Source organism: Entelurus aequoreus, linkage group LG19 (assembly GCF_033978785.1).
Source record: "Entelurus aequoreus isolate RoL-2023_Sb linkage group LG19, RoL_Eaeq_v1.1, whole genome shotgun sequence".
In the NCBI taxonomy this organism is placed as follows: domain Eukaryota; kingdom Metazoa; phylum Chordata; class Actinopteri; order Syngnathiformes; family Syngnathidae; genus Entelurus; species Entelurus aequoreus.
In genome coordinates, this window is record NC_084749.1 from 9,523,229 (window position 1) to 9,550,449 (window position 27,221).

Consider the following 27,221-nt stretch of genomic DNA (forward strand, 5'->3'; position numbering starts at 1 on the left):
GTCACACATGGAACAGTAAGACTCGTGTGTGACGTCACACACGCAACAGTAGCACTCGTGTGTGATGTCACACACGCAACAGTAACACTCGTGTGTGACGTCACACATGTAACAGTAACACGTGTGTGACGTCACACATGTAACTGTAACACTCGTGTGTGACGTCACACATGGAACAGTAATACTCATGTGTGATGTCACACACGTAACAGTAACACTCATGTGTGATGTCACACACACGTAACAGTAACACTCGTGTGTGACGTCACACATGTAACAGTAACACTCGTGTGTGACGTCACACATGTAACTGTAACACTTGTGTGTGACGTCACACATGGAACAGTAATACTCATGTGTGACGTCACACATGTAACACTCATGTGTGACATCACACACGTAACAGTAACACTCATGTGTGACGTCACACACGTATCAGTATCACTTGTGTGTTACGTCACACACGCGACAGTAACACCCACGTGTGATGTCACACATGGAACAGTAACACTCACATGTGATGTCACACACGCAACAGTAAGACTTGTGTGTGACGTCACACACGCAACAGTAACACTCGTGTGTGACGTCACACATGTAACAGTAACACTCGTGTGTGACGTCACACACGTAACGTAACACTCGTGTGTGACGTCACACATGTAACAGTAACACTCGTGTGTGATGTCACACACAACAGTAACACTCGTGTGTGATGTCACACATGTAACACTCATGTGTGATATCACACACGTGACAGTAACACTCATGTGTGACGTCACACACGTATCAGTAACACTCGTGTTACGTCACACACGTAACTAACACTCGTGTGTGACGTCACACACGTAACAGTAACACTCGTGTGTGATGTCACACATGTAACACTCATGTGTGACATCACACACGTGACAGTAACACTCATGTGTGACGTCACACACGTATCAGTAACACTTGTGTGTTACGTCACACACGTAACAGTAACACTCGTGTGTGATGTCACACATGTAACACTCATGTGTGACGTCACACACGTATCAGTAACACTCGTGTGTTACGTCACACACGCGACAGTAACACTCACGTGTGATGTCACACACGTAACACTCATGTGCGACATCAGACACGCAACAGTAACACTCGTGTGTGACATCACACACATAACAGTAACACTTGTGTGTTACGTCACACACGCGACAATAACACTCATGTGTGACATCACACACGTAACAGCAACACTCATGTGTGACGTTGCACACGTATCAGTAACACTTGTGTGTTACATCACACATGCGACAGTAACACTCACGTGTGACGTCACACGTAACAGTAACACTCGTGTGTGACATCACACATGTAACAGTAACACTTGTATAAATGTATGGTACCCGCTGTAAAAAGGTGTGTGACTCACGCTGACAGCGTTGATGTCGGAGGTGTGTCCGCTGAAAGACTGCCTGCACATGCCGTCACGGATGTCCCACAGCTTGGAGGAGTTGTCGCAGGCGCCGGACACAAAGGTCTTGTAGTCCGGGCTGAGGGACAAGCTCATCACGTCCCCCGTGTGGCCACTGAATGATATCGTCTGCTGGGCCGTCTCAATGTCCCACAATGCACTGCGGGAGGGACAGACAGACAGCTGCAATGTTTGATGTCTGAACTCTTTCCTCCTGGACAGGACACGTCTTTGACTAGTTTTTTTGGGTTGGTGCTCTAATTGTAAGTATCTTGTGTTTTTTATGTTGATTTAATTAAAAAAAATTATAAATAAAAAAATATTTTTTTTTTTTCTTTTCTTGTTAGATCCACAGAACGGTGGTTGGGGACCACTGCTTTACTGCATCCACAGGCAGTTCCTCCCCCCAGGGGGCAGCAGAGAGTTGCCCACTCACCAGGTGGTGTCTCCAGAGCTGCTCAGGATCTGATTGTCGTTCAAGAAGCGGCAGCAGGACAAATAACCTGCAGGAAGACAAGATTCATCTTTGGTGATTATACAGCTTACATAAATGAAGTATTGTTGACGCTTTGTGAATGCATTTGAACTCATTTAGAGGTAGAACTGATTGCTAGCATTAGCTGCATTGCTAGCTACCTCCAATGAGACCATTTTTGAACGTTTGAATGCAAAAATCCCAATAACTTTTGTCTTTTTGTCTCACATAATGATTGATAACAGGCAAAATTCCACTTTTTGGGAATTTTGCCCATCATTCACAATCCTTATGTGAGACAAGAACACATGTTATTCTTTTTTTTTAATGCATTCTCACTCTTAAATAAATGCTAGCAAAAAGATGGAGCTCTATTCCCCCTATAAAGTGCTTTAAAAAACATCCAAACACCTCCATCAAGGTTTTATAGACACACTGTAAGTATATATGTAGTATCTGTTAACATTCATAATGACATTTTTAGCACGCGGCGTAGTATTAATTTCACAGACGCATCACATCGTTCACTTTCCCTTCAACAACAACACGACTACTAATCATGTCAGACTTGATGAGAGGCAACAAGGACTACTTTGGGACAAATGATGATCCAAAAACTTCTATTTTTGAGCCTGAATATAAGGAGGATGATCTACAAGTTTGAGAAGCTAAACAGATGCAGCTTTAGTCAAGCACTAAGCATCATGTAGCATTATTGCTAAGTGCTAAACAAGAACATAATAAAGCAATCACTTACTGCACAATGTCTGCTCTCACTGGGATAAAGACTGATGGGATGTTTATATCTTCCCCTTTACATCAACAACAACAAGACTACTAATCATGTCAGACTTGATGAGAGACAACAAAGACTACTTTGGGACAAATGATGATCCAAAAACTTATATTTTTGAGCCTGAATATAAGGAGGATGATCTACACGTTTTAGAGGCTAAACAGATGCAGCTTTAGTCAAGCACTAAGCATCATGTAGCATTATTGCTAAGTGCTAAACAAGAACATAATAAAACAATCACTTACTGCACAATGTCTGCTGTCACTGGGATAAAGACTGATGGGATGTTTATATCTTCCCCTTTTACATCAACAACAACAAGACTACTAATCATGGCAGACTCGATGAGAGGCAACAAAGACTACTTTGGGACAAATAATGTAAGACAAGAACACATGTTTCTTTTTTTTATGCATTCTAAATTGTAAATAACCATTAGCAAGAGCCAGCTAACAATGGAGCCAATAGGATTTGATCTATTCCCCCCAAAAGACGCTCGAAAACCCCCTCCCCAACATAATTTCATTAACACACTGCGAGTACATATGTAGTATCTAGTAACATTCATAATAACATGTCATGTGCATATTTTGGTCATTTTAAGTATTCATTTCACAGACGCATCACAACGTTCACTTTCCCGTCATCAACAAGACTACTAATCATGTCAGACTTGATGAGAGGCCACAAAGACTACTTTGGGACAAATGATGATCCAGAAACTTCGATTTTTGAAGCTGAACATAAGGAGGATGATCTACACGTTTTAGAAGCTAAACAGATGCAGCTTTAGTCAAACACTAAGCATCGTGTAGCATTATTGCTAAGTGCTAAACTAGAACATAATAAAACATTCACTTACCGCACAATGTCTGCTCTCACTGGGATGTTTATATCTTCCCGTTTAGATGAAGAAATAATCACGATCCTCTGACCACACTGGCGTGATGTCATCCAGAATGTGTGTGTACGTTATCAGAGATGTTCTGTGTTACCCAGGAAGGGAGTCTCTGCTGACCTCAGATCAGAGCCCCAGATACACTATATTGCCAAAAGTATTTGGCCACCTGCCTTGAAGTGCCATCCCATTCCTAACCCGTAGGGTTCAATATGACCTTTTGCAGCTTTTACAGCTTCAACTATTCTGGGACGGCTGTCCACAAGGTTGCGGAGTGTGTTTATAGGAATTTTCCACCATTCTTTCAAAAGCGCATTGGTGAGGTCACACACTGATGTCGGTGGAGAAGGCCTGGCTCTCAGTCTCCGTTCTAATTCATCCCAAAGGTGTTCTATCGGGTTCCGGTCAGGACTCTGTGCAGGCCAGTCAAGTTCATCCACACCAGAGTATGTCTTTATGGACCTTGCTTTGTGCACAGTCAAGTTGGAAGCGCAAGGGGCCTGCTCCAAACTGTTCCCACAAGGTTGGGAGCATGGAATTGTCCAAAATGTTTTGGTATCCTGGAGCATTCAAAGTTCCTTTCACTGGAACTAAGGGGCTAAAGCCCAACTCCTGAAAAACAACCCCACACCATAATTCCTCCTCCACCAAATTTCACACTCGGCACAATGCAGTCCGAAATGTAGCGTTCTCCTGGCAACCTCCACACCCACACTGGTGCATCAGATTGCCAGATGGAAAAGCGTGACTCATCACTCCGGAGAAGGCGTCTCCACTGCTCGTCAGCGATCCTGTTCTGTCTCCCTGTAATGTTTGATCCTGTCCTGTCTCCCTGTAATGTTTGTCTGATCTGGAATGGAATTGTGCTGAAAATTTAAAATTTCCCCTCAGGGATTAATAAAGTTTTTCTGATTCTGATTCTAGAGTCCAGTAGCGACGTGCTTTACATCACTGCATCCCACGCTTTGCATTGGACTTGGTGATGTGTGGCTTAGATGCAGCTGCTCGGCCATGGAAACCCATTCCATGAAGCTCTCTGCGTACTGTACGTGGGCTAATTGGAAGGTCACGTGAAGTTTGGAGCTCTGTAGAAACTGACTGTGCAGAAAGTCTTTGCACTATGCTGACCCTCTCTGTCAGTTTACATGGCCTACCACTTGGTGGCTGAGTTGCTGTTGTTCCCAAACTCTTCACTTTTCTTATAATAAAGTTGACTTTGGAATATTTAGGAGAGAGGAAATTTCACGACTGGATTTGTTGCACAGGTGGCATCCTATGACAGTTCCACGCTGGAAATCACTGAAAGCGGCCCATTCTTTCACAAATGTTTGTAGAAACAGTCTCCATGCCTAAGGGCTTGATTTTATACAAGTGATTAGGACACCTGATTCTGATCATTTGGGATGGCTGGCCAAATACTTTTGGCAATATAGTGTATGATGGCAGTATTAAACTCTTAAGGCCCAAGCTGTTTGTTTACATGCTTTTTTTTATTATTTCTCTTTGCTATTTGGGCTTATTGGACCCTAAATAGAATAAAAACTAAGAATTATCTTTTGATATGATGAACTTAGTCCATAAGTACACAAACGTGTACTTCATGTGTTTACACTTTTTTTTTCCAACTTCCATTGTATGTTATACTCTTCTGACACCACCAGATGGCAGTATAAGTGTCCACATAAGTGGCCATAAGACCCCAATTCAGTAGTGTACACAATTTAGGAAATAAGAGCTAAAAGGTGCTGTCCACGCATGTGGCCACTAAGCCTTTAGAGGTTATGTATGAAAAAAAATCAATAAAAGTTGTTTTTCCACTCCAGCGCTCACAACTATGTTTAAGCCAAGTCCCCGGCGCAAAACGGACTCCGACCACCTTCGCCGTGCCCACCTGTGTGTCCGGCCAGCTCCCGGGTGATGCGCGCGCCGCCCTCGCGGGTCCTCAGGCTGTAGATGGAGCAGATGTTGTCCAGGCCTCCGCACGCCACAAAGTTGCCAGAGGGGGCGTAGGCACACGTCATCACCCACGACGAGCGCAGCGGGATGGCCTGGATCTGGGGAGGAAGACCAGGACTTTGCTATGCCGGGTGTTGAAAAAAAGAATAAGGAGGAGACCTCAGACCTTGTTGTTGGTGTGGCTGTCCCAGATGATCAGCTTTCCATCCTGCGAGGCGCTGACCAGGAGCCTGCAAGACACCGAGGAGGAGGAGAAGCATGAAGGTGAGCGCCTTGTCAGGGAAGACCAGCGGCGATGGTGCATGCATGTGGGGGTTGAAAGCCATGGCAACGTACAAGTGTTAGGTCGCACACTCGGGAACTTCTTCCGAGTTAAAGGAGAACTGCACTTTTTTGGAATTTGTTCACAATCATTACGAGAGACAAGAACCCACTTTTTTACTTTAAAAATGATAAACGCTTGTAAGATGTGGCTAATAAGTGTCACTTTTTGTAGCCTTCATAGTCTCTAAAACAACTTATATACACACTGCAAGTATATATATAATGTAGTAACAGACACCTTCATAACAATATGTCATATGTACAATATACACACTGCAAGTATATATATAATGTAGTAACAGACACCTTCATAACAATATGTCATATGTACAATATACACACTGCAAGTATATATATAATGTAGTAACAGACACCTTCATAACAATATGTGACATGTACAATATACACACTGCAAGTATATATATAATGTAGTAACAGACACCTTCATAACAATATGTAATATGTACAATATACACACTGCAAGTATATATATAATGTAGTAACAGACACCTTCATAACAATATGTAATATGTACAATATACACACTGCAAGTATATATATATAATGTAGTAACAGACACCTTCATAAAAATATGTAATGTGTACAATATACACACTGCAAGTGTATATATATAATGTAGTAACAGACACCTTCATAACAATATGTAATATGTACAATATACACACTGCAAGTATATATATAATGTAGTAACAGACACCTTCATAACAATATGTAATGTGTACAATATACACACTGCAAGTATATATATATAATTTGGTAACAGACACCTTCATAACAATATGTAATATGTACAATATACACACTGCAAGTATATATATAATGTAGTAACAGACACCTTCATAACAATATGTAGTATGTACAATATACACACTGCAAGTGTATATATATATAATGTAGTAACAGACACCTTCATAACAATATGTAGTATGTACAATATACACACTGCAAGTGTGTATATATATATAATGTAGTAACAGACACCTTCATAACAATATGTAATGTGTACAATATACACACTGCAAGTATATATATATAATGTAGTAACAGACACCTTCATAACAATATGTAATATGTACAATATACACACTGCAAGTATATATATAATGTAGTAACAGACACCTTCATAAAAATATGTAATGTGTACAATATACACACTGCAACTATAAATATAATGTAGTAACAGACACCTTCATAACAATATGTAATATGTACAATATACACACTGCAAGTATATATATAATGTAGTAACAGACATCTTCATAACAATATGTAATATGTACAATATACACACTGCAAGTATATATATATAATGTAGTAACAGACACCTTCATAACAATATGTAATATGTACAATATACACACTGCAAGTATATATATAATGTAGTAACAGACACCTTCATAACAATATGTAATATGTACAATATACACACTGCAAGTATATATATATAATGTAGTAACAGACACCTTCATAACAATATGTAATATGTACAATATACACACTGCAAGTATATATATAATGTAGTAACAGACACCTTCATAACAATATGTACTATGTACAATATACACACTGCAAGTATATATATAATGTAGTAACAGACACCTTCATAACAATATGTACTATGTACAATATACACACTGCAAGTATATATATAATGTAGTAACATTCATAATAACATGTAATATTTACATTTTTAGCATACAGCGGCATATGAATTTCACAGATGCATCACAACGTTCACTTTCCCTTCAACAACAACAACAAGACTACTAATCATGTCAGACTTGATGAGAGACAACAAAGACTACTTTGGGACAAATGATGATCCAGAAACTTCTATTTTTGAGCCTGAATATAAGGAGGATGATCTACACGTTTTACAGGCTAAACAGATGCAGCTTTAGTCACACACTAAGCATCATGTAGCAGTATTGCTAAGTGCTAAACAAGAACATAATCAAACAATCACTTACTGCACAATGTCTGCTCTCTCTGGGATGTTTATATCTTCCCATTTAGATGAAGAGTTAATCACAATCCTCACAAAGGGTTAAAAAACAAGCGTCTTTCTGACCATCTCCTGGTGTAAGTTGGATGTCAGAGTTGACCAACGTGCGGGTTTATGTCCACAACCTTCTACTATCCAGGGGAGGGACATGATTTATCATCCAGAATTAACTTTCACCAACTCAGAGGTGATGCAGCAGCTCAGTATGTTAGCGCTCTGTGATCACGGCGCTGCAAAAAAATTGTTTGTCTGCGTTAGCACTTATGCGCTTTTTGGGCACAATAGTCTACTTCCATTAGCTGCATTGTTAGCCACCTCCTACTTGCCATATTTTACAACCTAGAATGCATTAAAAAAAAGAAAAACATGTGTTCTTGTCTTACATAAGGAGTGTGAATGACGGGTAAAATTACAACAACAAAAAAAGTGCAGTTCTTTAACCTTTTCTTCCTTCATTTTGTCTGAGGCAGAATCTTCTGATGGCAGTGCGTCAAAGCAAATGAAAGGGACAGTAGACGTGGTAGGATGTTGGGAAAGTGAAGGAAGGCCAATCAAACATTGGCTGCATGCAGAAAATCACGGCCATGGTGGAGGATAAAGATGCTAGAGTGGTAACTCAGCGGGGTGGTGGTGTCGTTATTGACACTTCCTGTCACTCCCTCCCTAGCCACGCCTCTTCCTGTGTACAACAGGCTTTCATCTAAGTCTTGTCTGCGTGTGTGACTCACGCAGGGGGTCAAACTTGACCAGGGGGTCAAAGGCCATTGTCAGTGAGGGCCACATGGCAGGTATGTTTGGGCCCCAGAGGGCCACATGGCAATTATGTTTACTTCCAACAGTAAAATGAATTAAATAAATTATTTAGTTTTTTCGGGGAAAAAAATTGGCAGCTTAGTCGCAATAATTTTATTGTAAAATTTACGGTGGTTTTTACAGCTTATTACTGTAACTGGAAAAACAGTAAAAAAAAACAAAACCGTCAGCTCAATTTTACTGTCAAATGTATGTTTTTTTGTTACTGTAAATAGAAAATTGCTTTTTTATGGTAAAATTCCACCAACTGGTCTTACAGGTTGTTTTTTTTACCATAAAAACAACAATTAAAGAATTAACTTCATTACTGAAAATGGAAAAACTGTAGCAAAGTTTTTTTTACAGCAAAAAAAAAAAAGGCAGCTTAGGTTTTTTTTGTTACTGTAAATAGAAAATATATTTTTTTAATGGTAAAATTACGTCAACTGAGCTTACAGTTTTTTTACCGTAAAAAAAAAACAACTGTAAAATTGACGGTGTAATACTGAAAATGGCAAAATGGTACCAAAGTTTTTTTTACAGTAAAAAACTGTCAGCTCAGTTGCCAGAATTTTTATGTCGAATTTATGGTATTTTTTATGTTACTGTAAATACAAAACTTGCTTTTTTATGGTAAAATTCCACCAACTGAGTTGACAGGGTTTTTTTTTTTTACCATAAAACAACAACTGTGAAATTTACAGTATATTACTGGAAAGGGCAAAACGGTGCCAGTTTTTTTTTTACTGTAAAAAAACTAAACTGCTACCGTTTTGCCATTTCCAGTAATATTTTACCATAAAAACAACAATTGAAGAATTTACTTAATTACTGAAAATGGCAAAACTTTACCACAGTTTTGTTTTTTACGGTAAAAAAAACTGTCAGCTCATTTCCCAGGAATTTTACTGTCAAGTGTAAGTTGTTTTTTTTGTTACTGTAAATAGAAAACTTGCTTTTTTATGGTAAAATTCCGCCAACTCAGCTGACAGTTTTTTTTACTGTAAAAACTGTAAAATTTACAGTACATTACTGAAAATGGCAAATCGGTACCACAGTTTTTTTACAGTAAAAAACTCAGTTCATTTCTCAGGAATTTTACTGTCAAATTTATGTTTTGTTTTTTTGTTACTGTAAATAGAAAACTTGCTTTTTTATGGTAAAATTCCGCCAACTGGGCTGACAGTTTTTTGCGTTTTTTTAACGTAAAAATAACTGTAAAATTTACAGTATATTACTGAAAATGGCAAAACAGTACCACAGTTTTTGTACAGTAAAAACTCAGCTCATTTCCCAGGAATTTCACGTCAAATTTATGGTATTTTTTTTGTTACTGTAAATAGAAAACTTGCTTTTTTATGGTAAAATTCCGCCAACTCAGCTGACAGGTTTTTTTTACTGTAAAAACTGTAAAATTTACAGTATATTACTGAAAATGGCAAATCGATACCAGTTTTTTTACAGTAAAAATCTCAGCTCATTTCCCAGGAATTTAACTGTCAAATTGATGGTATTTTTTTTGTTACTGTAAATAGAAAACTTGTTTTTTTATGGCAAAATTCCCCCAACTGGGCTGACAGGTTTTTTTTTTACTGTAAAAACAACAACTGTAAAATTTACGGTATATTACTGAAAATGGCAAAACGGTACCACAGTTTTTTACAGTAAAAACTCAGCTCATTTCCCAGGAATTTCACGTCAAATTTATGGTATTTTTTTGTTACTGTAAAAAGAAAACTTGCTTTTTTATGGTAAAATTCCGCCAACTCAGCTGACAGGTTTTTTTTTTTACTGTAAAAACAACTGTAAAATGTATAGTATATTACTGAAAATGGCAAAACAGTACCACAGTTTTTTTACAGTAAAAATCTCAGCTCATTTCCCAGGAATTTAACTGTCAAATTGATGGTATTTTTTTTGTTACTGTAAATAGAAAACTTGTTTTTTTATGGCAAAATTCCCCCAACTGGGCTGACAGTTTTTTTTTTTACTGTAAAAACAACTGTAAAATTTACGGTATATTACTGAAAATGGCAAAACGGTACCACAGTTTTTTTACAGTAAAAACTCAGCTCATTTCCCAGGAATTTAACTGTCAAATTGATGGTATTTTTTTTGTTACTGTAAATAGAAAACTTGTTTTTTTATGGCAAAATTCCGCCAACTGGGCTGACAGTTTTTTTTTTACCGTAAAAACTAACTGTAAAATTTACGGTATATTACTGAAAATGGCAAAACGGTACAACAGTGTTTTTTTACAGTAAAAAACTAGCAGCTCATTTCCCAGGAATTTTACTGTCAAATGGACTGTATTTTTTTGTTACTGTAAATACAAACTTGCTTTTTTTAATGGTAAAATTCCGCCAACTGGGCTGATTGGTTTTTTCCCCGTAAAAACAAGAACTGTAAAATACGGTATATTACTGAAAATGGCAAAATGGTACCATAGTTTTTTTTACAGTAAAAAACTCAGCTAATTTCTCAGGAATTTTACTGTCAAATTTATGGTATTTTTTTGTTACTGTAAATAGAAAACTTGCTTTTTTTAATGGTAAAATTCCCCCAACTGGTTCTTGTTTTTTTTAAAATGTAAAAACTGTAAAATTTATGGTATATTACTGAAAATGGCAAAACGGTACCACAGTTTTTTTACAGTAAAAAACTGAATTTTACCATCAAAAACAGCAGTATTGTTTTTTAATTTACAGTAAATTTCTGCAAAAACACAATTCACGACGTTACTGTAAAACGTAATTTTTACAGAGTACAATTTGATGAATACGTTGCTTTGAAATTATAAATCAAGCAGATAAAATATATATATATATTTTAACAAAGAAAATGGTTAGATTTATATGATCATTTCTGTTAGATAATATAAGTTCAACTATGCGATTGCATTAAATACATGTATTTTGTTTCCTGTCAAAACGCAAAGATAAACATATATTTAGTAAGACAAAGTACTTTATGGAGACATTATTCCCAGGCTTCAAATGAGTGGCCCTCCTGTCCTTTCAGTGGTTGTTTGTCCGACATGTAAACAAGCATTGTGGAGGTCAGAAAGAGAGTGTGAGAAGTCCAGAGTAGGAGGACATGAAAATAGAGAATGCAGATGTGGAAACACCCTGACCACACCTTTCCTGCTCTCTAGGGACAGGAAGTGGCTCCACGGGGCTGCACTACCATCAAGCGGTGAGGCGCAAATGTCAGTGGGTGTGTGCCAAATAGCCTCCTGCTCACGCTGCACAACATCCACACATGTTGCAAACAGAGAGGTAAAGACTCAACATGAGAGTTCATACGTTCATACTGTGGCCTGGGGCTCTCATTTTTATAGATTGCAAAAACTAAATATTATTATTATGAACAGGATATGTATTACTGCTTGTAAACACAAAGCAAATACCGACAGAAGCGGAAGGAGATTTTTACAACAAAGTTCCAAAGCTTAGTGATGTATCAGATATATCAGAGTGTAGGTGGGTTTTTTTTTACTCTTCACGTTCATATTTCGCCATTTTTGTTGCGTTTCGCGTGATTGTAAAATATGTGGATGGAGAGGGGTGTTGACGTTCATATGTTGTCAATATTCAGTGTTTTACCCTTCATAGTTAATATTGTAAATCCCACATTCTGGGTGTCTCATTCAGTAAAAATATGTAAAATTCCATTCTGTTTTTTAAGGCGGTCTGTCATAACAATTAGAGATGTCCGATAATGGCTTTTTTGCCGATATCCCAATATTGTCCAACTCTTAATTACCAATTCCGATACTGATATACACAGTCATGCAATTAACACATTATTATGCCTAATTTTGTTGTGATGCCCCGCTGGATGCATTAAATAATGTAACAAGGTTTTCCAAAATAAATCAACTCAAGTTATGGAAAAAAAAAATGCCAACATGGCACTGCCATATTTATTATTGAAGTCACAAAGTGCATTATTTTTTTTAACATGCCTCAAAACTGCAGCTTGGAATTTGGGACATGCTCTTCCTGAGAGAGCATGAGGAGGTTGAGGTGGGCGGGTGTATATTGTAGTTAGTGCTGCAAGGGGTTCTGGGTATTTGTTCTGTTGTGTTACGGTGCGGATGTTCTCCCGAAATGTGTTTGTCATTCTTGTTTGGTGTGGGTTCACAGTGTGGCGCATATTTGTAACAGTGTTAAAGTTGTTTATACATCCACCCTCAGTGTGACCTGTATGGCTGTTGACCAAGTATGCTTGGCATTCACTTGTGTGTGTGAAAAGTCGTAGATATTATGTGACTGGGCCGGCATGCATAGGCAGTGCCTTTAAGGCAGAGGTGTCCAAACTTTTTCGAACTGAGGGCCGCACACGGAAAAATTAAAGCATGCGGGGGCCATTTTGATATTTTTTATTTTCAAACCATAACAAAATATATACTTTTTTTTTTTTTACCTTTAGGGCTCATAAAGGGTCTCAGTCGCGGATGTAACAGTTGGTTGGGGGGCGCATAATAAATTAAAATAACATAACATAACATTAAAATGTTAAAAACAAGTCAAATTATTTTTTTTTTTAATTTTTATTTAACGCTTACAATAAATGTGTATATCAACTTCAGGTTGAAAAAAAATGCCTTACACCTTTTCTGTCAAAGACAACTGTCTTTCTGTCAAAGACAACTGTCTTTGTATAGTAAAACTGAAATATGCGGTATTTGGACAATTGTGAAGTAATTGGAGCCCTGAAAAGATCAATAATGCAGGACACCATTGATTTTATTGTCATTGTTGTTTTTGATTAATCACAGTGAAAAGATAAATAAAATCCCCACTAAATATGTTGGGATCCAAAAGGTCCCCCACTCATAAAGTGATACATAGTTATTATTATTTGTCTTACTTTCAAGACTTAAGTTACGAGATCAACTTCAGATATTTCTGTCGATTTTACGTTTGAACTATTATTTTGTTTGTTTTATGCTCTTTTGTCAAAGAAAACTTTGATGTTTTTATATGGCAACCACACAATATATGCAATATTTTTTCCACATAAAACATTTTAAAGTGAAATATTTGAAGTAATTGGAGCCTTGAATAGGTCAATAATTCATTATAACATTGATTTTTTGGCTTTTTTTTTCTTTGAGCAATGGCAAAAAAAGGAAAATAAAGATAGACAGCCTGCATGGCAGCTTTGTGTCAACATTGCAACTTTTTCTAGTTAGATTTCCCCTCATTCCACTTTTTTAATGTTTTTTTGATTTTTGTAATAGCATTTCCAGAATGTGTGGCGGGCCGGTAAACAATTAGCTGCGGGCCGCAAATGGCCCCTGGGCCGCACTTTGGACACCCCTGCTTTAAGTTTTATTGGCGCTCTGTACTCCTCCCTACGTCCGTGTACACAGCGGCGTTTTAAAAATTCATACATTTTACTTTTTGAAACAGATACCGATAATTTTGAAAACGATAATTTCCGATATTACATTTTAAAGCATTTATCGGCCGGTAATATCAGCAGTCCGATATTATCGGACATCTCTAATTGTAAAATATGTGGATGGAGAGGGGAGTTGACGTTCATATGTTGTCAATATTCAGTGTTTTACCCTTCATAGTTCATATTGTAAATCCCACATTCTGGGCGTCTCATTCAGTAAAAATATGTAAAATTCCGTTCTGTTTTTTAAGGCGGTCTGTCATAACACATTTAGCTTTCAATGTATTAGTGTTCCTAAAAATCAGATATAACGGCCCCCAGACACATTTTTTTCCTCTAAATTTGGCCCCCTGAGTCAAAATAATTGCCCAGGCCTGGGCTACGCTAACACTTGACGTAGACGTGGAGGTCACTAATGGTGGTATTAGTCATATTAGTGGAGGTGGTGGGGTAGTAGTAATAGTAGTAGTAGTAGTAGTAGTAGTAGTAGTAGTATAGTCCCACACCTGGGACTGCCGTCACTGTGCATCATCACATTGGGAGACAGAGAGAGAGATTTACACAGGTATACATCTTACATACAGAGAGAGAGAGACTTACACAGGTATACATCTTACATACAGAGAGAGAGAGACTTACACAGGTATACATCTTACATACAAAGAGAGAGACTTACACAGGTATACAAAAGACAAAAAGGTATGCAGCTGGAGTAAATATTACACACATGATACCTGACATTTACTCTATTTCACTAATACTTCTCTCTGAGGGTGAAAACACAACACAAACCTGTGTGTCTTTTTACTAGAGATCGACCGAATAATCAGCTCATATATTTGCCATTTTGACGTAGATCTGTATTTTATTTTTTACACTTCAAAAGGAACTGCATCAGCAGATACAATATATGATACTGTGGAGGGGGGCGTGACCTGCCGACCTGCAGCAAAGCGGGGTGTGCCAGCACCGGCTTCGAGATCAGCGACAGGCGCGTAGATGGCCCACCTGGGCCTGCTTATCTAATCACCTGTCGCTCTGTTAAAAGGCAGCAGTCGGGAGTTGGAGTGGAAGCACGAGCGAGACAGACTACACACTGGAGAGAAACCATTCATGTGTTTAATTTGTAGTAAACGATTGCTGAAAAGCCCATAGAAGAGACGATTTATTGAAAAATAAACATTATTGTAAACCTGTCATGTCGGTGCTTGGTGGTCCGAAGAACCCGGAAGCAAGAGTCCTCCACAGATACTTTACAGTGTTTCCCACACATTCATTTATTTGTAGCGGCCCGCCACGAAATAATTAAGGCCGCCACAAAAGAATTGTATTTTATTTTTTTTGTCCTGTCCAGCTTTTCAGGCAAATCATATAGTTGATGTAGATGCCCATATCGGCTGTTCACATTTACTTTACAAAAGAGAAGTGTAGGATCAAGATTTTTGGAGCTCTTTGTTCAGTGGATCAGATGTTTGATGAAGCTCTGTGTCTATCTACCACCACTACTGTTTTCTGTTTATTTGTTACTGACTGTGGCAGGACACCTCTGCCTCTGTTTCACTTTATGTTGCTGGTAAATAATATGGTTGTAGTAGTAGGCTAAAGTTAAATTATTTAGTATGCACTAATTAAAGGGGCAGAGCTTTAAGAGACATTTTAGCTTTTATATTTTATAAGATATATTTTTTGTAAGAACCACAACTAATAAATATATTTCAGTGAATAACTTATTGTTCAAATCTGTATATAAATATGTACATAAAGTGTTGTAATTATATTGTAAAATGGATGGATGGATGGACGTTAAAAACAAAACTGTTATTATTAATTAGTAAGTATACATTTTTTGAGCCTTTTTAGAGAAAATCATATCATTGTAGTAAATTATGTAAATGACTCGATGATGTCATGGTGACCACGCCCCCACCACGCACAGGTATCTTGGCAGTTTATGGGAAACACTGCTTTATTAAAAAATATAATAATAATTAGAGATGCTCAATCACCAGCAGGAGAAAAGTTCCCTGTTTGCTGAAAGCCAATCATTGTTATTTTTTAAATTCATTTAAGAATAAAATGTACCCTCATTGTCAATAATTCTCCCCAACTATGTTTTGAAATGTGAATTCTTCTCCGGTCTGCTCACCACCCAGACGTGGATTTTATCAATGGATGATTTTTATTCATAAATCCCTTCTTGGTCTGGTTCCCCTTTTATTTATGTCTTTGTTTGTGTAGAGACTCCAGTCCCTACAGTTTCCTGTCACAGGACATCTTTGGCGTGTTGCTTGCTAGAGCCAACACAAGTCTTGGTTAAAAAAAAAAAAACCTTCATATTTTCTGCTCCGTGGTCATGGAGTAACTTACAAAAGGATCTGAGGCTACCTGAACTCATCCCTTTGGGGGAATTTCAGAGGCTGTTTCTATTGGCCACTGTATCTGGCTTTTGAATTGAATACTTGTTTTATACCTTACTTATTGCGTGTTTTTATGTTTAATAATTACTAATTTGTGCTTTTGTTGTTGTTCTATGTATTGATGGAACTAGCTTACTCTTATAAAAGAGATTTTTAATCTTAAGGTTTTTTTTAATTTTAGATCCACTATGGACTGGAGTCTCACTATTATGTTAGATCCACTATGGACTGGACTCTCACTATTATGTTAGATCCACTATGGACTGGACTCTCACACTATTATGTTAGATCCACTATGGACTGGACTCTCACACTATTATGTTAGATCCACTATGGACTGGACTCTCACTATTATGTTGGATCCACTATGGACTAGACTCTCACTATTATGTTAGATCCACTATGGACTGTACTCTCACTATTATGTTAGATCCACTATGGACTGGACTCTCACACTATTATGTTAGATCCACTATGGACTGGACTCTCACACTATTATGTTAGATCCACTATGGACTGGACTCTCACTATTATGTTGGATCCACTATGGACTAGACTCTCACTATTATGTTAGATCCACTATGGACTGGACTCTCACTATATTATGTTAGATCCACTATGGACTGGACTCTCTCACTATTATGTTAGATCCACTATGGACTGGACTCTCACTATTATGTTAGATCAACTATGGACTGGACTCTCACAATATTATGTTAGATCCACTATGGACTGGACTCTCTCACTATTATGTTAGATCCACTATGGACTGGACTCTCACTATTATGTTAGATCAACTATGGACTGGACTCTCACTATTATGTTAGATCCACTATGGACTGGACTCTCACTATTATGTTGGATCCACTATGGACTTGACTCTCACTATTATGTTAGATCCACTATGGACTGGACTCTCTCACTATTATGTTAGATCCACTATGGACTGGACTCTCACTATTATGTTAGATCCACTATGGACTGGACTCTCACTATTATGTTAGATCCACTATGGACTGGACTCTCACTATTATGTTAGATCCACTATGGACTGGACTCTCACTATTATGCTAGATCCACTATGGACTGGACTCTCACAATATTATGTTAGATCCACTATGGACTGGACTCTCACAATATTATGTTAGATCCACTATGGACTGGACTCTCACACTATTATGTTAGATCCACTATGGACTGGACTCTCACTATTATGTTAGATCCACTATGGACTGGACTCTCACACTATTATGTTAGGTCCACTATGGACTGGACTCTCACACTATTATGTTAGATCCACTATGGACTGGACTCTCATTATTATGTTAGATCCACTATGGACTGGACTCTCACTATTATGATAGATCCACTATGGACTGGACTCTCACACTATTATGTTAGATCCACTATGGACTGGACTCTCACTATTATGTTAGATCCACTATGGACTGGACTCTCACACTATTATGTTAGATCCACTATGGACTGGACTCTCACTATTATGTTAGATCCACTATGGACTGGACTCTCACTCTATTATGTTAGATCCACTATGGACTGGACTCTCATTATTATGTTAGATCCACTATGGACTGGACTCTCACTATTATGATAGATCCACTATGGACTGGACTCTCACACTATTATGTTAGATCCACTATGGACTGGACTCTCACTATTATGTTAGATCCACTATGGACTGGACTCTCACTATTATGTTAGATCCACTATGGACTGGACTCTCACACTATTATGGGGTTTCTCATTGTCAGCCCATTGGGTTTAGTTTTTCCTTGCCCTGATGTGGGATCTGAGCCGAGGATGTCGTTGTGGCTTGTGCAGCCCTTTGAGACACTCGTGATTTAGGGCTATATAAGTAAACTTTGATTGATGGATTGAATACTGGTCCCACCTTTCCTAAAAAAGAATGTTAAAAAACAACTTCAAGTCTTGTCCAGGTGTTTACTGATGTATAATATTCATATTTAAATAACTTCCACTGCAAATGAATATCGCCTCCTTTTTGACTATTATTAATCGGCATCGATATCGACCCTGAAAAAAACATATCGGTCGATCTCTCGTTTTACAGCACATTTGTAGTGAAGTAACTCACCGCTTTTTGGGTTGAAAAGGGTAAACACATATGACAGGAAAAGAGGAGAGTTTTGATGGAGGTGAGGACATTACCTGGAGTCACTCCCCCAGTGCATTGCATAGATCTTGGCCAGGTGGCCCCTCAGAGTGCGCCGTGTACGCATCTGTATCTTGTTCACCGGGCCCAGACCAGCTGTGATCTGCCACAAGACAGGAAGGAGTGTCAGCAGTTTTTATATTATATATACTTATCAAATATATTATAATATATAATAAATGTTACTACATGACATATATACTTACATCATGTATATATTACATGTTATTATGAATGTTACTACATGACATATATACTTACATCATGTATATATTACATGTTATTATGAATGTTACTACATGACATATATACTTACATCATGTATATATTACATGTTATTATGAATGTTACTACATGACATATATACTTACATCATGTATATATTACATGTTATTATGAATGTTACTACATGACATACATACTTACATCATGTGTATATTACATGTTATTATGAATGTTACTACATGACATATATACTTACATCATGTATATATTACATGTTATTATGAATGTTACTACATGACATATATACTTACATCATGTGTATATTACATGTTATTATAAATGTTACGACATGACATATATACTTACATCATGTGTATATTACATGTTATTATGAATGTTACTACATGACATATATACTTACATCATGTATATATTACATGTTATTATGAATGTTACGACATGACATATATACTTACATCATGTATATATTACATGTTATTATGAATGTTACTACATGACATATATACTTACATCATGTATATATTACATGTTATTATGAATGTTACTACATGACATATATACTTACATCATGTATATATTACATGTTATTATGAATGTTACTACATGACATATATACTTACATCATGTATATATTACATGTTATTATGAATGTTACTACATGACATACATACTTACATCATGTGTATATTACATGTTATTATGAATGTTACTACATGACATATATACTTACATCATGTATATATTACATGTTATTATGAATGTTACTACATGACATATATACTTACATCATGTGTATATTACATGTTATTATAAATGTTACGACATGACATATATACTTACATCATGTGTATATTACATGTTATTATGAATGTTACTACATGACATATATACTTACATCATGTATATATTACATGTTATTATGAATGTTACGACATGACATATATACTTACATCATGTATATATTACATGTTATTATGAATGTTACTACATGACATATATACTTACATCATGTATATATTACATGTTTTTATGAATGTTACTACATGACATATATACTTACATCATGTATATATTACATGTTTTTATGAATGTTACTACATGACATATATACTTACATCATGTGTATATTACATGTTATTATGAATGTTACTACATGACATATATACTTACATCATGTATATATTACATGTTTTTATGAATGTTACTACATTACATATATACTTACATCATGTATATATTGCATGTTATTATGAATGTTACTACATGACATATACTTACATCATGTATATATTACATGTTATTATGAATGTTACTACATGACATATATACTTACATCATGTGTATATTACATGTTATTATGAATGTTACTACATGACATATATACTTACATCATGTATATATTACATGTTTTTATGAATGTTACTACATGACATATATACTTACATCATGTGTATATTACATGTTATTATGAATGTTACTACATGACATATATACTTACATCATGTATATATTACATGTTTTTATGAATGTTACTACATTACATATATACTTACATCATGTATATATTACATGTTATTATGAATGTTACTACATGACATATACTTACATCATGTATATATTACATGTTATTATGAATGTTACTACATGACATATATACTTACATCATGTGTATATTACATGTTATTATGAATGTTACTACATGACATATATACTTACATCATGTATATATTACATGTTTTTATGAATGTTACTACATGACATATATACTTACATCATGTATATATTACATGTTATTATGAATGTTACTACATGACATACATACTTACATCATGTGTATATTACATGTTATTATGAATGTTACTACATGACATATATACTTACATCATGTGTATATTACATGTTATTATGAATGTTACTACATGACATATATACTTACATCATGTATATATTACATGTTATTATGAATGTTACTACATGACATATATACTTACATCATGTGTATATTACATGTTATTATGAATGTTACTACATGACATATATACTTACATCATTTATATATTACATGTTATTATGAATGTTACGACATGACATATATACTTACATCATGTATATATTACATGTTTTTATGAATGTTACTACATGACATATATACTTACATCATGTATATATTACATGTTATTATGAATGTTACTACATTACATATACAGTATACTTACATCATGTATATAAAACCTTAATGGAGGTGTTTGGGTGTTTTTTAAGGGCTTTATAGGCGGAATAGAACGGCTCCTAAAAGAGGTCTTTTGACCGCATTTATTTAATATTTAGAATGCATTAAGAAAATAACATCTGTCTTTCATAATGGTTGTGCAAAATTCCCCTTTAAGGGTTGAATGAAAAGTAAATAAATAAATATTTAATATCTTTTTTTTTTAACTTCCGGGTCCTGCACTAAACATAATGTGAGCCCTAAAGGGAAAAAAAACATCTAAATATTGTATTGGTTAGGATTTTTCACTGGACGCTACTTGCATTCCCGCTTTGGAAAAGAGCAAATGTTTCCGTACCTGTGACAAAGTGGAGTCACAGCACGCCTTCCTGGCATTCTGCAAACAAACAAGCGTGCGTTGACTCGGGCCAGCGACACGTGCAGCAGGTCAATCACAGTCATTGTGCCGCACATCAAAAGGAGGCGGGCGTGCGTCACGGTGGCGTCTGAGACCGTGACGCGCGCCCACCCGCCTACGCCGTGTCGCCGTACCTGTATGTGACCGCGCAGCTGCTCGGCCTCCTGCAGCAACTGTTCCAGCTCGCTCATGGTTCCTGGGATGTGTTGGGGTCACGCGCCAGGAAAATTGAACACACGCACACACACAGCGGCTGACACCTGCAGGGAAAGAGACATAAACAATACATTTAGCAGGTAGAGCGCTAAGAATAGAACAGGCATCAAACAAATGGAGTCCATCTTGATGGAGCAGGACGGGGGTCTGCCTCTTCAAACAAAGCTCAGCATGCTTGGAAAAAGGCCATCTGAGCCTTGCTCTGACCTTCTGCTGAGGCGTGTGATGGTTGGCGAGAGGACCGACAAAAATCATTTCAAACTAGGCGCCGTGCGGAGATGCACTGCAAAAAGTCAGTGTTCACAAACAAGAAAAAAAAATACAATAATGAGGGGTATTTTACTTGAACTAAGCAAAATTATCTGCCAATAGAACAAGTAAAATTAGCTAACCTCAATGAACCCAAAAATACCTTTTAATAAGTACATTCTCACTAATAACAAGTGCACTTTTCTTGGTAGAAAAAAAAAAAGAGACCTTTTTTCTCAATATGTTGAAAAGTATTCTTAAATTAAGTAGGGCTGCAACTAACGATTAATTTGATAATCGATTAATCTGTCGATTATTACTTCGATTAATCGATTAATAATCGGATAAAAGAGACAAACTACATTTCTATCCTTTCCAGTATTTTATTGAAAAAAAAACAGCATACTGGCACCATATTTATTTTGATTGTTTCTCAGCTGTTTGTACATGTTGCAGTTTATAAATAAAGGTTTATTTAAAAAATTAAAAAAGAAAAAAAATAATAATAATAATTTAATTTGTACATGTTGCAGTTTATAAATAAAGGTTTATTTAAAAAATTAAATAAAAAAAAAGAAAAAAAAAAAAGCCTCTGCGCATGCGCATAGCATAGATCCAACGAATTGATGACTAAATTAATCGGCAACTATTTTTATAATCGATTTTAATCGATTTAATCGATTAGTTGTTGCAGCCCTAAAATTAAGTAAATGCTAGTGCCATTATCTTGACATAATGATCTATTTTTTTCATGCTTGAAATAAGAAATTATTACTTTAAAAAAGCAGTTTTATACAAACCCCATTTCCATATGAGTTGGGAAATTGTGTTAGATGTAAATATGAAGAGAATACAATGATTTGCAAATCATTTTCAACCCATATTCAGTTGAATATGCTACAAAGACAACATATTTGATGTTCAAACTGATAACAAATTTTTTTTTTTGCAAATAATCATTAACTTTAGAATTTGATGCCAGCAACACGTGCCAAAGAAGTTGGGAAAGGTGGCGATAAATACTGATAAAGTTGAGGAATGCTCATCAAACACTTATTTGGAACATCCCACAGGTGAACAGGCAAATTGGGAACAGGTGGGTGCCATGATTGGGTATAAAAGTAGATTCCATGAAATGCTCAGTCATTCACAAACAAGGACGGGGCGATGGTCACCACTTTGTCAACAAATGCGTGAGCAAATTGTTGAACAGTTTAAGAAAAACCTTTCTTAACCAGCTATTGCAAGGAATTTCACCATCTACGCTCCGTAATATCATCAAAGGGTTCAGAAAATCTGGAGAAATCACTGCACGTAAGCAGCTAAGCCCGTGACCTTCCATCCCTCAGGCTGTACTGCATCAACAAGCGACATCAGTGTGTAAAGGATATCACCACATGGGCTCAGGAACACTTCAGAAACCCACTGTCAGTAACTGCAGTTGGTCGCTACATCTGTAAGTGCAAGTTAAAACTCTCCTATGCAAGGCGAAAACCGTTTATCAACAACACCCAGAAACGCCGTCGGCTTCGCTGGGCCTGAGCTCATCTAAGATGGACCGATACAAAGTGGAAAAGTGTTCTGTGGTCTGACGAGTCCACATTTCAAATTTTTTTTGGAAACTGTGGACGTCGTGTCCTTCGGACCAAAGAGGAAAAGAACCATCCGGATTGTTCTAGGCGCAAAGTTGAAAAGCCAGCATGTGTGATGGTATGGGGGTGTATTAGTGCCCAAGACATGGGTAACTTACACATCTGTGAAGGCGCCATTAATGCTGAAAGGTACATACAGGTTTTGGAGCAACATATGTTGCCATCCAAGCAACGTTACCATGGACGCCCCTGCTTATTTCAGCAAGACAATGCCAGGCCACGTGTTACATCAACGTGGCTTCATAGTAAAAGAGTGCTGGTACTAGACTGGCCTGCCTGTAGTCCAGACCTGTCTCCCATTGAAAATGTGTGGCGCATTATGAAGCCTAAAATAGCAGAAGGGAGACCCCCGGACTGTTGAACAACTTAAGCTGTACATCAAGCAAGAATGGGAAAGAATTCCACCTGAGAAGCTTCAAAAATGTGTCTCCTCACTTCCCAAACCTTTACTGAGTGTTGTTAAAAGGAAAGGCCATGTAACACAGTGGTGAACATGCCCTTTCCCGACTACTTTGGCACGTGTTGCAGCCATGAAATTCTAAGTTAATGATTATTTGCAAAAAAAAAAAAAATTAATCAGTTTGAACATCAAATATGTTGTCTTTGTAGTGCATTTAATTGAATATGGGTTGAAAAGGATTTAAAATCATTGTATTCCGTTTATATTTACATCTAACACAATTTCCCAACTCATATGGAAACGGGGTTTGTATATATATATATATATATATATATATATTAAAAACTTTTTTTTAACCTATGCACAAAAAATTTTCATTTGTATTTCAATTTCTAAACAAATTTGTTCTGATTATCATGTTTTTTGTTGACTTTTGAATTGTGTGCAGGACAAAAAAAGCATTAAAAAATAATAAAAATGTATTTTAAAAAAAGATAGATCTTGAAGCTGATCTAAAGATACGTTTTTTTTAATTGTATTCATTGCACAAAAACATTTTCATTTGTATTTCAATTTCTAAACAAATTTGCTCTGACTTTCATGTTTTTGTTGACTTTTTGACTGCGTGACAAAAGACTTTAGAGGTGCTACAGGTGCAAATTAGGAGGGTTGTGACTAAACCAAGAGTGTTTCTAATGAAACATGCTACTCATGTTTCTGTCAACGTGTCCCTTGGTGGCATCTCTCCATAGCAGCGCCTGGAAAGTTCCCCGCCCCCTTCAGTCGGACCCTGTGAGACGACATTTTCTCCCGTTCAACTAAACTGTCCTTGCTCTGCACAGACAATGTCGTGCCAATGTCAAGAGTGAGCGACAACAAGCTGCACTTCAAGTTCCGCCGGTGGTTCCAACGCTCACGCCGGAGAGGAATGTGACTGTAACCATTATGGGCGTGGCCAAGCAGGGACACGCTCCCAGCGTGGCATCACCTGGGACCACCATGAAGGTCATTGCCCAGCCCTATAACACTTGGCTCATCATTGGGATGAGACGGTGCCTGTGTACATGGAGCCTGGAAAAAGGATCTAATGACCATCACACCTTCAAACGGAATACTTTGACATGCGCAGAACCGAACATTAACGAAAAGGTGTCATTGTTTGTGCTATGGCGCCATCCTTTGGACGAGTTGGCTCACTGCAGGTGCTGAAGAAGCGCGAGACTTCCACTGTTATCAAACATAGGTGTGTGCATTTCTGCTTGTCCGACGTTATCGCAGTAATTATCCGTTTTTTTCCTTCGGTTCACTACTTTTGTTTTACCTCTCTTTTTGAAAAGTAGCAGTTCTGTGCTTTTTCTGTTTTGATTACCGTATTTTTCGGAGTATAAGTCGCACCGGCCGAAAATGCATAATAAAGAAGGAAAAAAACATATATAAGTCGCACGGGAGTGTACAAACCCTGTTTCCATATGAGTTGGGAAATTGTGTTAGATGTAAATATAAACGGAATACAATGATTTGCAAATAATTTTCAACCCATATTCAGTTGAATATGCTACAAAGACAACATATTTGATGTTCAAACTGATAAACTTTTTTTTTTTTTTGCACATAATCATTAACTTTAGAATTTGATGCCAGCAACACGTGACAAATAAGTTGGGAAAGGTGGCAATAAATACTGATAAAGTTGAGGAATGCTCATCAAACACTTATTTGGAACATCCCACAGGTGAACAGGCAAATTGGGAACAGGCGGGTGCCATGATTGGGTATAAAAGTAGATTCCATGAAACGCTCAGTCATTCACAAACAAGGATGGGGCGAGGGTCACCACTTTGTCAACAAATGCGTGAGCAAATTGTTGAACAGTTTAAGAAAAACCTTTCTCAACCAGCTATTGCAAGGAATTTAGGGATTTCACCATCTACGCTCCGTAATATCATCGAAGGGTTCAGAGAATCTGGAGAAATCACTGCACGTAAGCAGCTAAGCCCGTGACCTTCCATCCCTCAGGCTGTAGTGCATCAACAAGCGACATCAGTGTGTAAAGGATATCACCACATGGGCTCAGGAACACTTCAGAAACCCACTGTCAGTTACTACAGTTGGTCGCTACATCTGTAAGTGCAAGTTAAAACTCTCCTATGCAAGGCCAAAACCATTTATCAACAACACCCAGAAACGCCGTCGGCTTCGCTGGGCCTGAGCTCATCTAAGATGGACTGATACAAAGTGGAAAAGAGTTCTGTGGTCTGACGAGTCCACATTTCAAATTGTTTTTGGAAACTGTGGACGTCGTGTCCTTCGGACCTAAGAGGAGAAGAACCATCCGGTTCAACTCTCATTCCGAGATTATTACATTTAGTCCCCTCCCCCATGAATTGATTAACGTGGACCCCGACTTAAACAAGTAGAAAAACTTATTGGGGTGTTACCATTTAGTGGTCAATTGTACGGAATATGTACTGTACTGTGCAATCTACTAATACAAGTTTCAATCAATTAATCAAACCCCACCAAAGTATAGCTGACATGCACAGTAAGGATTCATTCCAACCCGAATTTCGGAAGTTTTAATGCGCCACAATCTGAATGACTTTCGGCATAAACCACCCGTCTCGATCCGAATTAAATTGGTATCCAAACGTGTGTGACTGGGTCAGAATATTCCGAGTGGCGTGTTTACATGAAGCATTTTTATTCTGACTAGGCTTTTGTTCCCATGAAATGTGTCCATGTTTACATAGCTAGTGGTGACATGAATGCAGGAATGGCTGCACTCATGAATAGGGATGTATATCGTTGGGATTTTATCCAGAGCATACCCTAATCCAGGGGTCACCAACCTTTTTGAAACCAAGAGCTACTTCTTGGGTAGTGATTAATGCGAAGGGCTACCAGTTTGATACACACTTCAATAAATTGCCAGAAATAGCCAATTTGCTCAATTTACCTTTAACTCTATGTTATTATTAATAATTAATGATATTTACACTTAATTGAACGGTTTAAAAGAGGAGAAAACACCAAAAAAATGACAATTAAATTTTGAAACAGTTTATCTTCAATTTCGACTCTTTAA

At 37.0% G+C, this 27,221-nt stretch overlaps 1 protein-coding gene and 1 long non-coding RNA gene across 2 annotated transcripts in view; one reads left to right on the plus strand and one right to left on the minus strand.

Moving 5' to 3' along the window:
* The window catches only part of LOC133635081 (guanine nucleotide-binding protein subunit beta-4-like), a 52,535-nt gene that overhangs the window by 9,275 nt on the left and 16,039 nt on the right, over positions 1-27,221 (minus strand). The window contains exons 2-8 of the mRNA XM_062027837.1: positions 21,754-21,879; positions 21,560-21,598; positions 18,743-18,849; positions 5,748-5,811; positions 5,517-5,679; positions 1,893-1,959; positions 1,415-1,616 (exon numbers count right to left, since the gene is read on the minus strand). Coding sequence (XP_061883821.1) covers positions 1,415-1,616; positions 1,893-1,959; positions 5,517-5,679; positions 5,748-5,811; positions 18,743-18,849; positions 21,560-21,598; positions 21,754-21,810 — 699 coding nt within the window. The 5' untranslated portion in view covers positions 21,811-21,879. The remainder of the gene's footprint in view (positions 1-1,414; positions 1,617-1,892; positions 1,960-5,516; positions 5,680-5,747; positions 5,812-18,742; positions 18,850-21,559; positions 21,599-21,753; positions 21,880-27,221) is intronic.
* LOC133635082 (uncharacterized) lies at positions 1,080-5,830 on the plus strand. The gene is made up of 3 exons (XR_009822015.1): positions 1,080-1,719; positions 1,804-1,985; positions 5,449-5,830. It is a non-coding gene; the product is annotated as an uncharacterized LOC133635082 (long non-coding RNA).